General features: G+C 39.1%; 5 protein-coding genes across 10 annotated transcripts in view; 3 read left to right on the forward strand and 2 right to left on the reverse strand.

The window, feature by feature from the left end:
• Positions 1-21,938, forward strand: part of LOC135789836 (xaa-Pro dipeptidase-like) — a 108,288-nt gene that overhangs the window by 81,272 nt on the left and 5,078 nt on the right. The window contains exons 1-5 of one of the 6 annotated variants that reach the window (XR_010547665.1): positions 15,902-16,379; positions 16,492-16,535; positions 19,432-19,796; positions 19,909-19,946; positions 21,141-21,179. The exons of 1 other annotated variant lie outside the window; for it this stretch is intronic. The gene's annotated coding sequence lies outside the window, so the exon portion shown is untranslated. Of the gene's footprint in view, positions 1-15,901; positions 16,380-16,491; positions 16,536-19,431; positions 19,797-19,908; positions 19,947-21,140; positions 21,180-21,938 lie in introns of those variants that run through there. 4 more of the 6 variants (XR_010547669.1, XR_010547662.1, XR_010547661.1 and 1 more) reach the window with 4 other exon arrangements.
• On the forward strand, positions 53-1,293 carry LOC135803598 (serine/arginine-rich splicing factor 6-like). Its single transcript, XM_065317257.1, has one exon. The coding sequence runs from the start codon at positions 194-196 to the stop codon at positions 1,160-1,162; it is 969 nt and encodes a 322-aa protein (XP_065173329.1). The 5' UTR covers positions 53-193; the 3' UTR covers positions 1,163-1,293.
• melt (ventricular zone expressed PH domain-containing protein melted) lies at positions 2,146-6,106 on the reverse strand. The gene is made up of 7 exons (XM_065317256.1): positions 5,662-6,106; positions 5,416-5,604; positions 5,101-5,349; positions 4,698-5,036; positions 4,430-4,639; positions 2,801-4,375; positions 2,146-2,729 (listed from the first exon to the last, which is right to left on the reverse strand). Exons 2-7 carry the CDS (start codon positions 5,518-5,520, stop codon positions 2,475-2,477), a joined length of 2,733 nt encoding a protein of 910 aa, XP_065173328.1. The 5' UTR covers positions 5,521-5,604; positions 5,662-6,106; the 3' UTR covers positions 2,146-2,474.
• Positions 6,284-8,891, reverse strand: LOC135803599 (solute carrier family 25 member 35-like). Its single transcript, XM_065317258.1, has 4 exons — positions 8,421-8,891; positions 7,096-7,779; positions 6,699-6,924; positions 6,284-6,625 (listed from the first exon to the last, which is right to left on the reverse strand). The coding sequence occupies exons 2-4, from the start codon at positions 7,576-7,578 to the stop codon at positions 6,432-6,434; spliced, it is 903 nt and encodes a 300-aa protein (XP_065173330.1). The 5' UTR covers positions 7,579-7,779; positions 8,421-8,891; the 3' UTR covers positions 6,284-6,431.
• On the forward strand, positions 10,978-15,587 carry LOC135789834 (RRP12-like protein). Its single transcript, XM_065299872.1, is given in 6 exon segments — positions 10,978-11,111; positions 11,194-11,834; positions 11,896-12,374; positions 12,456-12,735; positions 13,021-13,749; positions 13,752-15,587. Coding segments are annotated over 5 exon segments (3,795 nt in total). The 5' UTR covers positions 10,978-11,111; positions 11,194-11,276; the 3' UTR covers positions 15,501-15,587.

Here is a 21,938-nt window from a genome sequence, read left to right on the forward strand (position 1 = left end):
ATTTTTAGGTCCGACGCATGTTAGCTGCTGTATTGGCTGCAGCAGAAGGCAAAGTCACCGAAGTCGAGATCGAGCGGATGCTTACAATCCCCTCACACCGCAGTTGGGACCCACGTTTGAAGACGGTACCGGCGTCTGGTTTATACCTAGCGCGCGTAAATTACACGCCTGAAGACATCTCCACGTTTCAAGAATGGTAGGCACCCGTGTGTTTGTCGGCAATCTGCCGAGCGACGCGAACGAGCGCGACCTGGAGCGCTTTTTCCGTGGTTACGGACGCATGCGCGAGGTGCTGCTGAAAAATGGCTACGGTTTCGTCGAGTTCGACGATCGGCGCGATGCCGAAGACGCCGTGTATGAGCTCAACGGCAAGAAACTCCTCGGCGTACGCGTTACCGTTGAGAAAGCCAAAGGCACGCCGCGTGGTAGAGATCAATACTCCTCACGGGATAGAGACTATCCCAGTCGGGATTATCGAGGCAGGAATGATCGTTATGGTCCACCAACGCGCACCGCATACCGACTGATAGTCGAGAATTTATCATCGCGAGTATCCTGGCAGGATCTGAAGGATTATATGCGACAGGCTGGTGAGGTAACATATGCCGACGCGCATAAAAAGCATCGTAATGAAGGTGTGGTGGAGTTTGCATCCAGCGCGGATATGAAAAACGCGTTGGACACCTTGGACAACTCCGAAATCAACGGAAGAAAAATCAAGTTGGTCGAGGATAAGCGCCAAAGCAGTCGTAGCAGTTCCTACAGCAGTAGATCCCGGAGTAGGTCGCCTGCGAGAAAGTCCCGCAGCAGTTCCAGGTCACGTTCGCCGAAAAAGTCCAAGTCGCGCAGCGCATCCAGGAAGAAATCAGTCGAACGACGGGAGAGAAGTCGCTCGAATTCAAGAAACAACAAGGAGGAGCGTCGATCACGCTCGCCGGAACGCCGATCGCACTCGCGGCCGAAGAGCGAAGAGCGCAGAAGTCGCTCGAAGTCAAAGTCGAGATCGCCGAGGAGAGACGAGCGCGACGAACGTTCCCGATCGCGTTCGAGGAGCGCGGATCGGACGCGCAACGAGAAGAGTCGATCGAAGTCGCGGTCTCGTTCGCCGAGTCGGTCCAGGTCGCGCTCACCGAGTCGCTCACGGTCAAGATCTCGCGATTAGGGCAGCGCACTCAACACTCGACTTGTACTTCCACATCTTTTTAACTAGTAATCATATTTTTATACATTTTTGTTTCATAATTAAGGCATTCGAAGGGCGGAAACAGCGAAAATAAAACACATTTTCACACATTTGTACGATGAGTCTTCTCGAGGGGCTCAGGAAGAAGAAATCGCAGTTGATACCAACTGCTACGCTAGTAACTACTGCGCAAGGCAAGCAATTCATTGAGGAAGGCACGAGAACAACGCAGTTGACAACCACGAATTACGGTTTTGTTGTTGACACGAAACCGGATAAAATACCGGCGAAAATTCTGAATTATCTTTACTTAGGATCACAAGACGCTGCGGACATTAGTGTCCTCGAAGAATATGACATCACCCACGTTCTCAGCGTGGGGATAACTCTACCGGAATTAAAATCAAATAATGACAGGAAAATTGTTAACAAACACCTCGCGTGCCTAGATCTACCGGAAACATCCCTGGCTACAGTTTTACACGAAGCTTTCGAGTTCATTGACGCTGCTATTACACTTCAGAGAAATGTTTTGGTGCATTGCAATGCCGGCGTGTCGCGTTCGCCGGCCATTGTAATCGCATATCTTATTCGACGCCATGGGATGACATTTCATGCAGCGCATGCGCACGTTAAGCAAGCTCGCCCTTCAATCCGACCCAATGACGGATTCGTTCAGCAATTGCAAACGTGGTGAAAATTGTCCTCTTCTTTTTTTTAATTGTAATGTTATCAATTATTGTAATTGTAATCTTAACACACACGCACGCACTCGGCGCGAGTATTGTCGCATTAATTTTTAGTTCGTAATTAATGTCCGATTGTTGTTTGGATGCGTTTCTCTTTCTTTAGATTTTCTTTTGGAACGTAGTAAGCTCTTTTTTAGTAAAAATATATTATATACTTTTTTAACAAAAATAATAATGATATTGTGCGACGGAATCGGTGTGGATTAAAAAAAATTCTTGATAATACACGTTTTTGATATAAAATAAAACACTCAACTTGATAACAATATACAAAAATAATATGTATAATATGATATGTAAAGAATATCGGAAATGGAATGTAGTTCAGTGATGGAACTGTCAAAATATTGCATTATAACGATTTTAAGCGATGCGTGCAACAGTTTGTAATCACTTCATGAAAGACGCCATCTTAACCGCCACCAGTTGTCATTTAGATTCACTTTGAATACGTGTAGAGGGCGCTCTACTCCACATTTTTGTTAGAGAAAGATTGTTAAGTACTGATTTTGTGTGCTTTGTTTGATATGTACAGTTGTGATTTAAATGGCGGTTCGACTAGCACTGATGCCGCGTGCCGGCAGTGAATTACTCTTGCCGGGCAACTCCTTGGCGTGCGAGTGTGCGACGACGATACTGAGACACTGCACCCATTCCTCGGCGTTTTTCCCATCTTTCGGCTTGAGGATGAGCGTCTGGTTGCCGGTGAAGATCTCAAAAGCCTTGGGAATGTTGCGCGCGCCGCGTGAGACTTTCACAGAGCGAATTTGGTTCACATCTATACTTTCACCACCGCTCTATATACATTAATTAACATAAAACATAATTAGACAAATTATTTTAATCCAATGGCGTTAAAAATACTTACAGAGCCTCTACAAGACAAATGCGCGCCACTCAAAGTGAAATACCTCGTCCGCCATCTTCGGAATAATCTCCATCGGCCTTTCTTCTCTTTCAACTGCCCTTCAATGACAGGCGCTGTGTCACCTCTTAAGAAACCAACAGCGCGTTCCGGATGCGTGCATAAGAAACATCCCCAAAGCGGCTGGTCACTATTCAACTGCTCTTCAGAGACATTCAATCCGGTTGTTAATTGAAACACATCGAAGAAACCGCTATGCCTGAGTTCATTCAACAACGTGTCTTGATCCTTCGAGCATGGAAATGCGCTCGTGACCAGAGTCAAAAAAGTCTTATTTTCGCACTTTAACATATCCCAACAGTGCTTCAGACTTGTAACACTCACATCTCTCGAACTCAGCGCATGCGGAGACTTTGCCTGCAAAGCAATAAACATCAAATGTATCCATATCCTGGGATTCCGCGTGCGCATCGTGAAGAAAGTCTTTGAGTACAGACAGTGCTGCCCTCTGGCTTGACAACCAAAATGTAACTTCGCTGACTTCTTCTGACGCTTCTCTTCTATCGTGCATTTTGCTGGAGGAGGTATCCGCATGGAAACTTTATCCATGTAAGTTTTAATTTTGTCTAAATGTTTCTCACAGAAGTGTTGAATGGTATCACGCATTGGATACGGTTCAAACACACTCATTCTCTGTGATGTCGGATTGACATTCAAGAGTGTAACAGAAGTATTGTTATTTCTTCGTGATGTAACTGTGCTGGGACCAGTCACATTCACAGATTCCTGATGTGTGGGCGTGGTTAATACATTGACCTGCCCACCGCTGTATACAGAATTCACTGTGATGGTGCTATTGGTTGGTCCGTTGCCGTTTTTTGAATCGGCAGTGGAAGTGATGGTTACGTGTGATGATGGAGTAGGTGTGACGTTGTGTAGCAGCGGGCCTTGACTTAGCGGGCGTGACATGCGTGGTTGGGAAATAGTTGTTACAGTTACACCGCCACTGAGTACTTTCGGTACGGTCCATTTATGAGGCGGTGGAGGCGGTAAATTACCACCGATTGTAACATTGTGTGTGTTGTTGGTGGCGCCACTTGTCGGTATAGCGTTGATTTGTTGCGAGGAGCTTAAACGTGTCATGCTTTTATGTAGGCCACCCACCGAACCTCCAGCGATATTAAGTCGTGTCATGCTGCGGTGTGTATTTGTATTAGTTGCGGTGTGAAGGCGGCCGGTACTGCGTGAATCTCCGAGTTTAGCGCGTCGTGTGTATCCGCCTTGTGGCGTGGTTGTAATTGGTGCTTGCCCGCCTACTTTGACAATGGTTACGCCTCCGGATGTGACAGAATTTGTGGTTGGTGCTGTAGGTGTAGATGGCGTGAGTTGTTGATTGACTTGGTGGTTGGAAGTGGGTTGTTTTCGTACACCAGCCAAGACTTTATCAGTGAATAAAGTGAATAACACAGGGTATGAACTGCACAAGAGGGTGGCTTCTCGTAGAAGAGTGCTTTGGGAGCCTCTGTCAGCTTTTGGCAAGTATTCCAGGACGAAGTTCAACGCATCCTGAGCTCTAGCCTGCATTTAAATATTTATTAGAAGTAAATCATTAAGTTTAAAGCAAAAACTTACTTTGCTTAATTTTCCAATGGCACCAATAACCTGAGCAGCTAAACATAATGTCTGTGGATGTCTTTGCGCAGCTTGCTTCACAGCATTCACATGATCCGCCAACAGGGCAGGTTTTTTCTCCGCCATATTTAAAAAAACCTGAAGTGTTTGACTTGCAGTTAACGAATTGTTTAGATATTCACATAGTTGCGGAATGCTAGCCTCCAATAACTAAAAATATTAAAAACACATTATTCATCAATATAAAATTTGAGGTTTAATAGCTTACACTTGGATTATCCTTGGCAATCAATGAAAACAAATGCAAAAGTGCTAATTTCTCTTGATTATCGCAGTGTGACAAGAGCGACACCAGCGCCATCGCGTGGCCTTGCAATAACTCCGGCGACACTTCATAGATCTGACTCAACACCCTACACAACGGGTAGTTGCCTGATATAATCGAGTCCATAATCGGCTGTACATGCGGACTTAACAACGACGCATGCTCAATAGCAGCCAGAGATAAGTAACTTGCCATATTCCTTGATAATTCCTTATTTCCTTTGTGCAGAAACTTGACAGCGATTGGTAATGCACGTTGCATCACTGACTTTTTACTATAATTCTAAAAAAAATTAAAATTTTAAGTCAAAACATTAAGTTTTGTGGTTTTTATATATTTAACTTACAAGAAAAATGCATGAAATCAAATCCGATGAGATTTTCGCATGTGGTGGATCCTCGCCACGTGCAGAGATCTGTAAATTGTGATGCAGGCAAGACTCCAGAAGAGTGACAAGTGCATCGCAATGCTGCTCAACACTGCCAGTCTCCCGAATGCATGAAATCACTCTTGTCACACATATTTCCACCACTGATTGATCATTGTTGTTCTGAGCATAATCAGCAAGAGAAGCTATCGCTGTTATCTCTTTCAACTAAAAATTTAACAAATTAAAAATTAAATTTTAAGAGAAAACTTAAAAAATGTTAAGTAGACTTACCACTTCAGTAAGATCATTCACAATAACACTATCCCTAACAGAGAAAAGGTCACCAGCTCGAGACAAGTCTCTATTCTTCAAAACCTGCTGGAATAACTCATGCATGATGCTGCTGATGATAATACGCTTGTTGGTTTATCTCAAGGCAAGATTGTGACGATTCGTACACAGATTCAACAGGTAACCCATCTAAAACCATCAAAATTAATTATAAAATCATATTAATGACATAGATGTTCACGTTACCATATTTTGTTGTTGCGATGCCAAACCCATGTGCGTGGAATGCAATTGCGTTGCAATTCTTACCTCCACCATCCACAAGATACGACTCCAGCACTCGCTCGGCACTCCGGAGGTGTGTGCATGCGTTTTATTCGCCTGCTGGTCGACTATCGCGAACAATACAGGCACGAGTGGCGCGGCGAACAGATGTAACGCATGTTGGGTATTCTAATCGCGCGGCCACAGCGGCGAAGAACATGTCAATGAACTTTATAATGTGAATTACGAATGCGTACGCGTCTAAGCAGCGCCACTGGCCGCAGTCAGAGTCCGCGCGACTGGGCTCCGGCTGTGTGAGAGTATGAGCTTAGTGAGCAGCAGTGTGTGATAAGTCAGTTGCGCGCGCGCAATGACCAACAACGCAACAACACTCCGACAGGTCGTCCGACAACTACCGCAACGTCCACACGACTACCTGTGGCGTTGGCTGCGTATACGGTGACTTAAACAATGACATCATCGGGAAAATTTCTCTAATCTTAAAAAAATCAGATAAAAACTTGAGTTATGCAACTTATTATGCAAAGGTAATAATTTTATCTAAATCCAGCTTAGATTATGCGAGGTTACATGAAAACTAACCTTAAAATCGTAATATTAAATATATTTTTTATAATTTCACTTATTGCTACTCTTTTTTCGTTTTGGATGATTTCTAAGTACAAAAATGGCGATCACATCTTGGCAATTAATTTGTTATACAAATATCAAAATGGCGTGTAATGCGCCTGTCATTGTATATATTTACTCTGCGCATCTTTCAATAGGTCCCAAAAGACAAGACAGAGGGCGCCATGTGGTGCCAATCGCATGTATATCGCGCCGACTCCTTTGTAAAAACCAAGCACACCTTCCGTCCGCCATATTTTGACGAAACAATCGATGATTCCGGTGTATAATAAGCCTTTCCCATTAATATCCACAGCTATAACCAAATATAAACAAGTTAATACTAAATCGTGAGAAACATAACCTATTTTTAATGTTTTAACTCTTACGTTGATTGTATATCCGTGTGGAAATTAAATCAAAAGGTGTTATCATCGCAGTTTGAAAGAATCCGCCCATGACTGAAGCGACAAACGACGTGAGCAGCGGTGAGGATTTAAACAAATCGTATTGGCTGAGAACGTCTTTTGACATGGCGAAGGAGGTGAGTTGCGCAGATGACCCGAAAACCGCACGGAGCATTGTTCCATAGCCACCACGCCAAAGTCCTTTAACCTGAAACAGAAAAAACATCAAAATTTGTTAATTTTGGCAAACATTTTGTTTTCAAGTGGTTAAAAATACATATCAAAGAACATGAACGCATTAACCTCAAAATCAAAGGTAATGAACTTGAAATTTGATATTTTTGAATAAAAAAAAAAAAAAAAAATCATTTTTACTTACTCCGTAAGTATGATAAATCTGTTTCAACGCAACAAGTGTCCCCGTATGATGATGCTGATGCCCCACAGCGATTTGTTTCGCTGCTTGACTCTGCAATTGTGTCTTAATCAAAAACAATGGACTTCCAAAGAAAGCACCCGCTGCGCCTGTTGCTGCTGATGCCAATGCACTGCGCCAAAAAATAGTCTTTCCCCGATCATCTGTCACCATACCCTGTTTGACTAAATACTGATAACTGCCTAATCGTATTGAGTTGCGTATAAAGTGCATAAAGATGGCGGCGCCTAGTCCCTTCTGCAGGCCGGAAACACCGTCGTTTTTTACCACTACCACTGCCGCATGGAAGACATTCCGGTAGTGGACTGCATGTTGGCCACGGGCTTGCAATTCGCCTTGCAGTTGCATACGTGTTTTGAGAACATCTAAAGGATTACTGAATAAGGAGGCACCGGCTGCAGATAATCCACCGATGAAGAAATCCATGTTGTGTTGGGATTATAGGGTGGAGAGTAGAGAAATAATAAGGAGTAGAAAATTTATAGGTAAATGTTTATTATTGGTTTTTGATTTGATTAGAGTATAAGGATAGATTTGGGTATTGATGGGATCATTTTCGGTGTTGATTGGTACGTCACGCCGTGTTGGACTCGTGCCGAACGTGTATTTCGATCGTGCTTGCTGAATCTAAAAGGCAACGATTAATTATTGGTATTTTTAGCGGGTGTACGAGAAGATGTGTCAGAATGGAATACTAGAGGATATTTAGGTTTATTTGGGGTATTTTTCATGGTATTTTCACATTTCACAATATAAAAATCATTTTTTCTATCTTCGTCTTTTAAGTTTCAAGATTTTAAAAAAAATTTCACGGTTTTTTGATTAAAAAGTGTGTTATTTTAAACAGGGACAGCCAAAAAGTGATTAAAGTACTTTAGTCACGAGTTTTAGTCATGGGGTGGAGCTTATGTCTGCGCATTTCGCATGCGCAGTCAGTTAAACAAGTTAACACTTCTAAAAGCTTCCATTTTATGACATTTATTAATATTTTATGATTTTTTAACTTTTGAGCAAATTTAGATTCATAATAATTATTTAATTAATTTATTTGTTTTTTTCAGAATCAGAGTAATGACTTGCAATATTTTAAATTGAAAATAGTTTTAATCATTTTAAAGTATAAAATAATATTTTTACATTTAAAAATCAATTTTTAATTTAAAAAAATTAATGATTTACTTTTTGAAAGTTTCAATGTTTTCTAAATACCCAGTATAATTACAGGTAGTACATCTAACAAACATAACCTCACATTAACTGAAACTCACCCCTCATATGTATCAGCAAGTCTTCGGTATCCTTGCCTCTCACTTCGCAAATTTACTTCGTGGCCAATCAACAATCCCAACCAACGTTTATCACCCAGCGTTTTTCTCGTATTCCAAGCCGGCGCGTGACAACCACTCGTGTTTCACATCGAGTACCGCACAACGCATTTACTCTGCTCTCCCACCAGTCCCACCCCGTTTCGCGACCGCCACACAGAACGTTTCCGATCAGCTGTTGCCCATATTATTCCGTTCTCAACAACTCAATTAAATACGCGTTAACGCAACTGTTTATGGTGAGTAAATTAGACAAAATCGTAGAAATAAAAAAAAGAAACTTTGAGTTGTCTATGAGTGTTAGTATGGGTAATGCTACTACTCAGCTGAAAATCGAATCGAATACTAATCGTGTGTGCGCGATGTACGCGTTGCATGAGTTGCGTTTCGGGAGCGTTTTCCGGCTATAAATAAACTCATTTATACGTTCTCTGCGGTGCGTGCGTATCTCGACATGGAATTCGGCTTATTAACATGTCACATCCACATGTTCCATTACAAAAAAATATTATTTCTATATATTCATGAGAATAATTACGAAAATAATCCAACATTATGATTATCAGCGTGTAAACTTTTGCTTTCCGAATTATTCCATTCATCAAAAATTCCAAGTGTTTGATTTGTTTACTTACGTCTATCATAGCTGATAACAACTTTTATTTTCACTCATATTAACACAAAATGTTGTAATCGGTCGTAGAAATTAATCTCACACATTAGCATTGGTCTAAAACACTTTCATCAGTCATAAATTACTCATACATGTATTTTATGAATTAAAGTAATTAAATGTTACCTTGGCTGCTTGGACTTCAACCTTATTAAAACATATCCATGCTATCAAAACAATACTGCACGAAATACTGTTCCACAAACGCTTTGTCATTCTTTTTCTGAACGTTAATCAAAACGCGATCCTTCCACTGATCCCAGAAGAGCATGTTTGTGGTGGCCACAACGCCATGTCGAGCCCAGAGAAAGAAAGAACCTTTATATAGTGCAGAATATCCTTCGATGTGAGTGACTTTATAACATGCATCACGGAAATTCGCGTAGAATAATCCTCGCATGTTAATCATATAAGCTAAAATCAAAATCTTCAAATTACATGTATTTCTGCAAAACTAACCTAACATAACCTAAAAATGTATTTAGGTTTAATATAGGCAACCCTACTTACGTTGTGTATGTAACCTTGTAAGAATGACATCAAACGGTGAAACACACACTGTGCTTATAAATCCAGACGCCAAAGCGGCGGTAACCCGCACAAAATCCCATTCAGTTTGTGTTAAATTAAAATACTTCGATTCATATGATCCCACTTCTAGCAGGACAGCATTGTAAGTGATCATTTGTACAACGTTAGCTAGAAATCCTCGATAGATGCAACAACTCCAACCTACTCTAAAGATTTTCCACTGAAAAATAATAATGATTTAAATTTTTATTACGAAAAACTGTGAATAGTAAATACTCACACCTAATTTTTTATATAAAATCTTTCCTATTTTAAACATGTTGATACCTTTCATTGCTTTATTAGTGTCTGTGTTTTCACACATCACCCAATATTGAAGTTTTGTCTTCATGATATTGAAAGGATTCATAATTAACTGCGATATTGTGCCGACGATGCCACAAAACAAGATGGCGCGGGGTTGTAGTACATCCTGGCGATTGTTTGACAAGAATGCGTTGTGATATGCGTATTGATATGTGCTGTTACGGACCACTGTTGCGAATAAACCCAAGAAGAATATTGGTGTTATACCAACGCGTATCATGCGAAAGTGTTCGCGGCGTGCCATTATACGCAGATTGGACATGACTTCAGTTAGGTACATTCGTCTGTGTTTCAGCCGCCATTTTTGTCGTTCTTTTATGAATTCGTTGCGCATTTGTAGCTGCGTTTTGATTACATCGAAAGGGTACATTACAGCGTACACTGCTGCGCCCACCATTGAACTTAGGAAAAGGAAAGGGAATAAAATTAACATTGCAAATGAATGTTTTATGATTCTTTTTTGGTTTTGATTAGAAATGTCAATTTGACTGGTTACATTAGAAATTTTAGGTTTAAATCAAACATTAATGAAAGATAAGTTAGATTTTAATATTATCTTTTAATTTATTAGTTTTAATCGTGTGCGATTTAATTTTAAAAGACGTTTTCAAACAAAACTTGTGAAAAGAAAAGTTTATGAGTTTTAGTTTTTTATTTTGTCGTTAGTTAGCGCTAGTATCGCTTTAACGCGGAAAGAAATTATTGTTGATAAACTATTACACGTTTTTATTAGGTAATATTATAAGTAATAATTTAAATTATTAAATTTTATTTTATTTATAAAGTATGATTATTATAAGTAATCAATTTATTGTCGAAAATAAATTCAATTTGTACTTGTATTCAACGCCACTAGTGGCAGCTACAGAAACTAACAAGTCGTTTATTTCTATTATCATTAGCACGTGTAGACAACAAACTGCAGAAAAATGGGAAAATTTCGCACAAAACTCAAAGGACAGACAAAGGGCAAGCGTTGGGCCAAAGGACAAAGCTCCAGTTCGAATCCACAGACGAAAACCTACCGCAGTCAAGCAAAATCACGCTTTTTCAAGCGAATCTAGGTAAGTTAACCTTCAAAAAAGACCTGAAATGTGGTACAATCATAATTTTCAAATTGATTTTAACTTACAATACTGACAATAGGCTCATCTAATTTAACAACAACCGCTCTACAAAAGCACGATGCTCAGCAATCATATTCCTCCACGAAAATTCCACAAACTCCAATGCAAATGGATGATGCTGAATCAGAGTCACAATACAGCTCTGCAACTTCATACCAAACAATGAAAACATTTGCCTCTGACTGGACAGACTGCACAAATATGAGTTTCAATCGTTTTCTGAACGTGTTTCGTTCTGATTCCGCGCTGCACAAAGAAATGTTAGCCATCCTGGCTGCAATAACAGAAGTTATCAAGAGCAACAATGGTACTGAATCACCTACAGAATATTACTGTGCTTTGGTCACCACTTTGGAGCAGATCATGGATGCTGAAGAGATGAATGAAGATCAGATTACTGCAGTGTTATCACTGTTGAATATGGGCATCAAAACAGTGCCTGTTGGTGTTTTGAGGCAGAGTTATGACTCAGTCACTTCAAAACTTTTATTAGTTTTGGTTGAGTTTGGATCTAAGGATAATAATGTAATAGTAAAAAGCATTATGGGAGTTTTAGCTGTGCTATTGAAGCAGCAGGAGCTTGTAGTGTGGCAGAATCTGCAAACACAACAGATTTTCAAGGCTATTTTGAATCCTTTTTGTATTCACAGCAAACCAAAGGTAAATAATATTAATTTAAGTAAGCATATTCAGTTAATTAATAATTATTAATAATTTCCAGTGGAGGAAAGCAGCTCAACACTCAGTTGCCTCAATTCTCTCTGCTGACATCTTCCAAAACGAGCAGCACTACTCCCCCGCTGCCGATTTGGTTGCAGCATTTTGTAAGGAGACGCTAGAGTCCTGCCTGGGCAGCAATACAAACAGCACCGTTTTGGTATCATCGATTCAAGCTGGCCAAACGACGATTCTGCACACACTTGGACTGTTGAAGGATACTATCGCCTACTTTAATAAAACGCATGTGAAACAAATCTGCGAGACCGTACTGCGATTGATGTCACTCAACTATCCAATTGTGACATCTTGTGGAATGCAGGTGTTGCACGCGTTATTCTCGGCGCAGAAAGCAGTCGCTAGCGCTAAACTGAACGGGCAGATAATTGCGGCGATGTATGATTATCAACCGTCGGCGGTGGATACTCAGCCTACTTTAGCATGGTTAGCTGTTATGAAGCAAGCTCATGTGCATCTAGCTGAGTAGGTATTTTTGCGCAAAAGTTTATAATAGTTAATATTGATTTGGTTTATAATTAATTTTTTGCAAATATTTTATTTTAGTGTTGATTTACATCAATGTGCCAATGCACTCCCAGTGATATTCAACACAATGACGCAGTTGTGGCTCTCGCAGAAAGCTGAAATCGTAATGGGAGCGACACATGCGCTGGAAGTGCTGTTTCGCGACGCCATTAGTCAAATCTGCGCCAATCAAAGTGTACTACAAGCCACAGTCGATACAAAACTCGCTAAATGTATTCAATCGGTTGAATTGGGACTTGGGTATCAATACAATCACGCATGGCCGCAGGTTTTACATGTTACTTCGGTAATGTTTGAGGTATGTATTAATATTTCAGTCAAAATATAAATTAATAAAATTTATTATAATTTTTATTATAAAATGTATTTATTAAAATAATTTTGTGATTTTCTTGAATTTTACAATTTTGTATGCGAGTTTTACATGTTTCGCCCTGTGGGCATCATCAGAAACTCTGTAAAACATGTAAAACTCGCATACAAAATTGTAAAATCCAAGAAAATCACAAAATTATTTTAATAAATACATTTTATAAACCATGGATTACGTATTCAACTTAGAAAATAATAAAATTTTTATTAGGTTTGTGGCGCATCCTGCCCGAAACAACTTCTCAACACATTAAAAACCCTTTCCGAATTACGTGATTCATATAAATTCAGCTACAACAATGAACTGGAACGCACCGTCGGCGCAGCTGTCAAATCTATGGGACCCGAAACGGTATTATCCGTAATTTCACTGCGTAAAGATTCGGGTGAACTGAATCTCGACCGATCGTGGCTCCTGCCGGTTCTCAAAGAGAATGTACAACGCTCCACGCTTGAGTTTTGGGTGCGCGGCATCCTACCACTGGCGATTCACAGTCAAAAGAAATCCGTCGAATTGGGCGAACGTAACGATGGAATTGGCGCACACAGCGCTGAGTTACTCCATCTTCAGCTGTGGAATCTTTTGCCAAGCTTCTGTAATCAAGCGACCGATATCCAAACCGGTTTCAAAGGTATTGCTAAAATTCTAGGCATGGCGATTTCGGATCGTAAAGAACTTCGTTTGGCTGTAATGGCAAGTTTGAGGAAACTTATCACCGCCGCCCAGGCATCCGAAGACGAAAAGGATGTTCACGAGATTGCAAGATTCGATAAAAATTTCTTGCCGATTTTGTTTAATGTTTACACATCGAAACCAGTTGGGTCACATGAAGAGGGTCAACGATTGGCTGCCATGGATACAATCAAAGTATTTCTACCAATCACAAGGCTTGAATACACCGAGTCGCTCTTTACGAATGTCATTGATCAGTTGAACACCTAAACTCACATCCACCCGAAGGTGATGATTTGTTTTTCAAAGAATCAATTATGGATTTGATTAAGGCGATGCTCCCATATCAGAATTGTGAGAATATCGAGAAAATATTCGATATGTCCATCAAAAATCTGCCGGAGATTAAAAGCCACAAGGAACAGAAGAAATCGTACAGATTATTGGAGGAAATCTGCAGCAGTTCCACTGCGGGATGTGAAAACTTTTTGAAGAAACATCGTAAGTTCGTACAGAAGCTACTTATGAAAGCGTTGAACACTTCGGCTGTAAGTAGTAAAGGTGCAAGGTTAAGATGTCTGAATTATCTTATCAAAGCGCAACCACAGTTGGATCAGGATTCGATATTGTTGAAGTCGACAATACCGGAAGCTGTGTTGGGTTGCAAGGATCAAAATCAACGCTGCCGGTTGATTTCGTATGAAATCCTCAACACAATCGGAGATATTTTACTGAAGCACGATCAGATGCCACAGTATGTCACGATGTTGATCGGAGGTTTAGCTGGGAGCACGGAGTTGATGAGCGCTACCCTTCTTGCTGTGTCATCGGTGTTGCATAACTTTACCGGCTCATTGGGTCAAAGTAATATCGAATTGATTCTGGAAAATGTCTTGCTTTTGATGAAGGTACCCACCAGGGAAGTGGTGGGTTCCTGTTTAAGTTTCCTGAAAGTGTTTATGACTAGTTTACCTACGCCACAGGTGGCTTCACAGCTAGGGAATATCGTTAAGAGTTTATGTGGTATGACAGAGGATTGTCAAAGACATTTCCGAATGAAAGTTAGAAATATGTTGAGCAGATTGGTTAGGAAGTTTGGTTGTGATGCTATTTCACCGCATATTCCACCGAATGATACTGTGATGTATAAAAGATTACGCAACTTGCGGAAATTGCAGAATAGGCAGAAGCGACAAAAAGAGCAAGAGAAAGAAGATCAAGAAAATGAAGTCGATATGGAGGAGGAGTTTATGGTCAAAGCAAGAGCGAAGACTGTTGAGGATATTCTCGCTGATTCCGATGATGATTTCGATGACACGGCGCAGCCGGAGGTTAAGGGAGGGAAGAAGCAACGGAAATATAATGCATTCATTGAAGAGGATCCGGATGACATTGTGGACTTTAAGGATCCTAGTGTGATCAGTAAAATTACCACATCCAGGCCTTCACAGGCTTCTGCGTTGCAAATGATTGAACAAAAAGAAGCGAAGAAGGATAGAGGTTTTAAGACAGCTCCAGATGGTAGGTTGATAATTGCTGATGCAGATGGCTCCGATTCTGATGATGGTGGTAGAACAAAAAAGAACAAGTTTGCCGCAAGTGATTCCGATTCAGATGATGATAATCTTAGCAAGGCGGAGACTGAAATAATGCGCGATAGGAAACGAAAGAGGAGCGACGCCGCCTCAAGTGTGGCGAGTAGTTATAATGGGAAGTACCGTCCTGGCGGATCGGGAATTCATAGACCTACTGGTGATATGGGTGCGGGGACAAGTAAGAGTAGAGCGGGAAGTGTGAAGAGTTTTGCTTCATTCGGCAGCGATTACAAAGCGAAGAAGGCTGATGGGGATATGAAAAAGAAAGGCAAGGTGGATCCGTACGCATATTTGCCACTGCAAAGGAACGCGTTGAATAAGAGGAAGAAGTTGAAGCATGCGGGGCAGTTTAAAAATATTATCGGCGCCGCAAAGACAGGATCGAAGAAGGGGATGAAAGCAAGGAAGAGACTGCAAAAGTAGGAGATGATTTGTTATGAATTGATTGATTAAGTTGTAAGTAATAAAGTAATTTGTTGCGTTGTGGACATTGTAAAATTGAAAAACAAAGCAATATTTTCTTTGATCCGCACAGAAATATGAAATATTTATTTATTACATTATTTTTCCATTTCAGAAAGTTGGCTTAGAAAACAACCTGTATCTTGTGGACTAATACACATTTTGTGCGTTTCTAAAAGTCATGTTATAGTTTAAGAGACGCTCTACATGTTAATTGACAATATGTATTGCATACAAAAGTGAAAACACGTGGAAACATTATTGATTATAATAGTTTAAATTGTGGGACTAGATGGCACTAGGATGCACTAAAAATCATAAAATCGATTTATACGGCTTATTCTCATATTTATCGACAAACGTGGGCACGAGAATAGTTTTGTATACAATGCTGTTATCTGCGATTCGGTGTAAACAACGTTTTTAACGCATGTGTCCCGCGCGCTGTCTAGTAGCGCCGCATCAACTTGCTGCATGCAGCGAAGTCTAGTTTAGTTTAGATCACAGGTAATATGCCTTCGACGCGACGTTTTTGCGCACCTCTTGCTTTCTTATCATATAGGTACTGCCCCGTCGTTGTTTTCGCTGTTTCAGCATGCACTATCTGTGGAATGCAGCCAGTTTCGTGCCGGTCGCTGGATAATCCAGTCGTGTTTTGAGAGACTTATATCGTTTATTCGGACTTCAATATTCTAAAGTTATGTATAATAAAAATCACGTGGTAGTGGATTTGATAATATTCTTCACTCGGCGTTGTGTTTGGTGTTGGTTGCTAACTTAATCGGATATTTATCGCCCCCATGTTGATTCTCATCATTAAGAAAGATCCATCTGGCTCGTGTGAGTAATTTCTTAACTAAACTACACATATTGTTTATTTTGTGTTGATTGTTAATTATAACATAATTCCATTGTATGAAATATTGTAGTTTTAATTTATGTTTTCGTTTAGTTACAGAAATCGTTGTGCCTGGCAGTCCGATAAGCTGTACACTGGTAAGTTTATAATTCAATTATATTTTTCGGTCAAATTTACAATTCAATTTGCTGTTTATAAACAAGTTTTCTATTTATCACGCGCTACCTACCAGTAGGGCCGATGAGAGGGGGGTCAACTGGGATAATTTCCCCGGGGCCCGGCTGATCGCCCCTAAATCACAAACACAAAAAAATTAGCAAAAAATTAACAATTGCCGGGGCCCGCGCTGGCTTTCGACGGCCCTGCCTGTATCTCCCGGTATTGAAATTTATATCAAGGAAATTCCGCAACTTGAGTTATGTTGATAGTTGTGTTTGCGCCGTAGTACTCGTTGCGCTTGGAATTGTATTTTTTTAGTATAACACGCGAACGCGGTGTTACAATTATTTCGAAATAATTTTCCAAGATGGGGAATTTAATTCTGTACCTCCCTGTATAGAAATTTATAGCGAGGAAATTCCGTAACGCGAGTTATATTGAAAGGTGGGTGTGTGCGCCGTAGTACTCGTTGCGCTAGGAATTGTAATTTTTTAGTATAACACGCGAACGCGGTTTCTTGATTATTGCAATATTTTTAAGTTGATAAATATTTTCAAAGGTTAGATGGCGCTACGATGTACGGTTTTGCATTAAATATTGCTTGTTGGTGGTAGTGAGTGCACACCGTGTCCGTGTGCGATCACGCGATTTGGCGCAAGAGATAAGTTTGTTTACCTGCAGCCTGCAGGTATCGAATCTTTATTTCGTGGAATCAAAACACACCGTTGCTGTATATTATATTAGCATCGTAAATTTAAGCAAATATTCTTCGATTCTTTCATGAATATAACTAACAATTTTATATTAATTCTAATACATTTTTATTATCAGCAGATGATTACGGACTAATGTGTTATCTGGTAAACGAGAAACGATGCATGTTCAAATTAAATATCACTTAAATATTTAATGTAAAATCTGGCAATTTGTCAGCATAAGAAATCAGAATTACTCAAATCGAATTTTAATTTAATTACCTTTATTAATCTAAATTTCGAAATTACTGTATCATTCATAGATGGCAATAGCATGGACTAAAAAATGTAAAATAAACTTGTATTGTTTATTTTTATATTTATCAGCAAGCGTGAACCTTCGACACATGAATTGTGTTTGTCTGAACTCAATATATACTTTCTTATCCCAATTCCGTGTGTCGTCGTTGCCAGCACCTCACACCATATGTTACTGCATCTTACTTTAGTTTTGATCTCAGGTGCCAAATGCAATTCGCGCACAAAGTCGCGTGCAATCGATGCGCCGGCCTTGCGCAGTTTTTTGGTATACTCGTAACACACGAACGCGGTGTTACATTTATTTCGGAATAATTTTCTTAGATGAAGAATTTAATTCTGTATCTCCCTGCATAGAAATTTATTGCTAGAAAATTCCGCAACGCGAGTTATAATGAAAGTTGTGTGTTTGCGCCGTAGTACTCGTTGCGCTAGGAATTGTAGTTTTTCTGTTATAACACGCGACCGCGGTGTTACAATTAGTGAGAAATGATTTTTTCAGATGTAAAATTTAATTTTGATTCTCCCTGCATTGAAATTTATTGCCAGAAAATTTCGTAACGCGAGATATTTTGACAGTTGTTTGTCTGCGCCGTAGTACTCGTTGCGCTAGGAATTGTAGTTTTTTTGTTATAACACGCGAACGCGGTCCTGCAATTAGTTCGAATTAATTTTCCCAGATGCAGAATTTAATTCTGTATCTCCGTGCATTGAAAGTTATTGCCAGAAAATTCCGTAACGCAAGTTATAAGGAAAGTTGTGTGTGTACGCCGTATTACTCGTGTTGCGCTAGGAATTATAGTTTTTTTGTTATAACACACGAACGCGGTGTTACATTTATTTCGAAATAGTTTTTCTAGATGAGGAATTCAATCCTGTATCTTCCTGTGTAGAAATTTATTGCGGGAAAATTCCGTAACTCAAGTTATATTGAAAGTTGTGTTTGTGCGCCGTAATACTCGTTGCGCTAGGAATTGTAGTTTTTTTAGTATAACACACGAACGCGATGTTACAATGAGTTCAAAATAATTTTCCTACATGGGGAATTTAATTTTGTATCTTGCTGTATAGAATTTTATTATCAATTAATAGAAAATTCCGTAACGCGAGTTTTATTGAAAGTTGTGTGTGTGCGCTGTAGTACTGGTTGCGCTGGGAATTGTATTTTTTTAATATAATACGAACGCGGGGTCTTGAATATTGCAATATTTTTAATTTGATAAATATTTTCAAAGGTTAGATGGCGCTACGATGTACGGTTTTGCATTAAATATTGCTTGTTGGTGGTAGTGAGTGCACACCGTGTCGGTGTGGCTCACGCGATTTCGCGCAAGAGATAAGTTTGTTTACCTGCAGGTATCGAATCTTTATTTCGTGGAATCATAACACACCGTTGCTGTTTATTATAGTAGCATCGTTAATTTACACAAATATTCTTCAATTCTTTCATGAATATAACTAACAATTTTATATTAATTCTAATACATTTTTATTATCAGCAGATGATTACGGACTAATGTGTTACCTGGTAAACAAGAAACGATGCATATTCAAATTAAATATCACTCAATTATTTAAAGTAAAATTTGGCAATCTGTCAGCATAAGAAATCAGAATTTTAATTTTTTATTACTTTTAATAATTTAAATTTATCATTTATAGATAGCAATAGCATGGACTAAAAATTGTAAAATAAACTTGTATGGTTTATTTCTATATTTATCGGCAAGCGTGAGCATTCGACACGAGAATAATGTTTGTTTTGAACACAATTCACACTTGCTTATCGCATTGCCGTGTGTCGTCGTTGCCATCCCTTCACGCCTCATCTTGCTGCATCATATTTTTGTTTTGATTGCAGGTTTCGTGCCAAATGCAATTCGCGCTCAAGGTGCCATCGACGCGCCGGCTTCGCGCACCTCTTGATTTCTTATCTTAACTGTCGCGTCGTTGCTTGCGCAGTTGGCGGCCAGTTTCGTGCCGGTCTCGGGTTGATCGAGACGTATTCAACGCGACTCGTATTGTTTGTATTATATTTAATTATCACTCGACTATTTAATTGTAATCACTATAGTTATGTTATTTACCATTTGCGCGTTTATCTTCCGACTGGTTTGTGATCGCGCAGAAAGTGTATATTGGAACTCACAACAGTTGCTAGGTGAATCAAATAAATATCGCCCCCATATTGATTTATATATCATTAGGATGACCCATCGTGCTGATGTAAGTAACTTGTAATCATACAGCACATATGTTTTTTTTCTCCCCGCTGTGTGAACATAATATTACTAAATAATATTTATATTTTAACTTATGTTTTCTTTCTTATTTACAGTATTTGCTGTGCCTAGGAGTCCGATGAGTTCTGCATTGGTAAGTTTATAATTCAATTATATTTTTCGTTTTAATTTCTGCGTCGTACATTAGTAGTTTTTAAGTAGTTTTTTTTTCACGTTCCACCGTGTGTTGCAAAGACGCGTTTCAATCTGCTCCTCCGTATCTCTTTTTTCACAACCGAAGAATACTCTCAAGAAATAAATATGTACACTTTTTTGCCTTTTTAGACACGATTTCAAAACCTTTACAATCCGTATTTTAATTATTTTCTTGTCTTTTCTTATTGACAATTTTTCAAACTTTCATAATGTTTGATTGGCTGGTCGCTTGCGCTATCAGTTTAAAAAATATTTCTTACCTATGTTTTCCTAATGGGAGTTACTTCTTTCGCTAGTCTCATACGGCACCCTGAACACGAGTCAAATCTGCCGCTGCCCTTGTACGGTGCCCTGAATGGGAGTCACTTCTACCGCTAGCCTCGTACGGTAAAAAATTCTCGAAAAAAATGATTTAGTACCCCTTCTTGCCCATTTTCCCTTATAAATTATTTTTTTGTGTTTTAGATATCTTGTAGAAAATTTTCCATAGATTAAGAATATTCAATTTGTTTCTTTCTATCACGTTTAGTTTCTGAGAAAATCGAAAAAAATGTGAAGATTTCCTTTGTTTGTCGTTGTCATCCTTTCATGCCGTAGCCATTTGCCGTATGTGCCGCATATTCTAGTTTAGATTAATTCGCAGGTATCGTGTTTATTGCAATTCGCGCACAAGGTCGCCGGCCGTCGACGCGCTGACTTTGCGCATTTCTTGCTTTCTTATCATAAACTCTCGCGGCCTTGCTTGTTCGACTTCGGGATGCGTTATCGATGGTTTGCAGCCAGTTTTGTGTCGGTCTGTGGTTGATCCAAATTTGTTCTGAGCGACTCGTATTGTTTGTTCGGATTTCTGCTTTCTAAATTTGCATTATATTTGATCATGAATCGATTACATAATTGTAATTACAATAGATACAATTAACAATAGCAGTAGATAGTTAATTAATTGGATATATGATCGCCTCCATGTAGATTAATTCATCATTTCTTTGTTCAAGTAATTTTCATATATCTTTAATATATTTCATATATTTCATATATTCATTCAAATCATATATTGTATTTTTCTCCGATGTATGAATATATTATTATTAAATTTTATTAAATGTTTTAACTTCTTTTCTTTTAATTACAGCACTTCCTGTGCCCCAGTGACTAAAGCGCACAAAAACTCGTAAGTTTACAATTCAATCAAATTTTTTGTTCCAATTTAAAACAAAACAAATCACAAACAATACAAATTTGAGCTGGGTATGTAGAGATATAGAATTAGATTCTCGGTCGGCTTGAACTTCTTTGTTGCAAGACTTTGACCTGCAACCCGCGAAAATCTACATTAAAACGTGATTTTTTTCAACCTTGTTTTGTGAAATATTTTTATTTTTTCGGGTTGGCACGCGAGTTTTCTTAAGAATTAAAATTTCATTTCTCAGATTTCCGTTTTAACTATCTTATATTATAGAGAATAGTCCGTAGAATAGTCTCTGTGATTTGTACCTATTTATCTCTTTTAGTTTACGAGATATTCGCGATTGAATAAAATGGGCAAAAATTGCAAAATGTCACTTTTTAGCACTTTTAGTCGCGTTTTTCGACCTTTTACTGTAGGAAATATAATTATTTTATATTTTTATCTGATAGGGAATTTTCCAATCTTTCATAATCAACAATTCGTTGGTAGCTATCTCTTTTAGTTTAAAAGATATGAATTTTTGAAAATCGTCGAAAAAAAGTATCAAGCACCCCCCCCTTGGCAATTTTTTTCTTAAGACTTAAAATTTTATCTCTCAGATTTCCCTTTTAACTATCCTATGTGATAGAGATTGGTCCGTAGATTAAGACGCTGCGATCAGATCTTATTTATCTCTTTTAGTTTACGAGATATTCGCGATTGAATAAAATGGGCAAAAATTGCAAAATGTCACTTTTTAGC

The sequence above is a fragment of the Atheta coriaria genome, unplaced genomic scaffold (assembly GCF_025399875.1).
Source record: "Atheta coriaria isolate IRGN ID8LTWV9N9 unplaced genomic scaffold, Caltech_Dcor_3.1 hic_scaffold_3_pilon, whole genome shotgun sequence".
Classification (NCBI taxonomy): Eukaryota; Metazoa; Arthropoda; class Insecta; order Coleoptera; family Staphylinidae; genus Dalotia; species Dalotia coriaria.

Coding starts and splice junctions, on each gene's coding strand:
- LOC135803599 (XM_065317258.1), bottom strand. CDS start 7,578: ATGGATTTCTTCATCGGTGGATTATCTGCAGCCGGTGCCTCCTTATTC. Junction 6,925..7,095: donor AGATTTATCATACTTACGGA/GTAAGTAAAAAT, acceptor TTTCTGTTTCAG/GTTAAAGGACTTTGGCGTGG. Junction 6,626..6,698: donor CACACGGATATACAATCAAC/GTAAGAGTTAAA, acceptor ATTTGGTTATAG/CTGTGGATATTAATGGGAAA.
- LOC135803598 (XM_065317257.1), top strand. CDS start 194: ATGGTAGGCACCCGTGTGTTTGTCGGCAATCTGCCGAGCGACGCGAAC.
- melt (XM_065317256.1), bottom strand. CDS start 5,520: ATGCATGAGTTATTCCAGCAGGTTTTGAAGAATAGAGACTTGTCTCGA. Junction 5,350..5,415: donor TGAATGATCTTACTGAAGTG/GTAAGTCTACTT, acceptor TTAAATTTTTAG/TTGAAAGAGATAACAGCGAT. Junction 4,640..4,697: donor TTGCCAAGGATAATCCAAGT/GTAAGCTATTAA, acceptor TAATATTTTTAG/TTATTGGAGGCTAGCATTCC.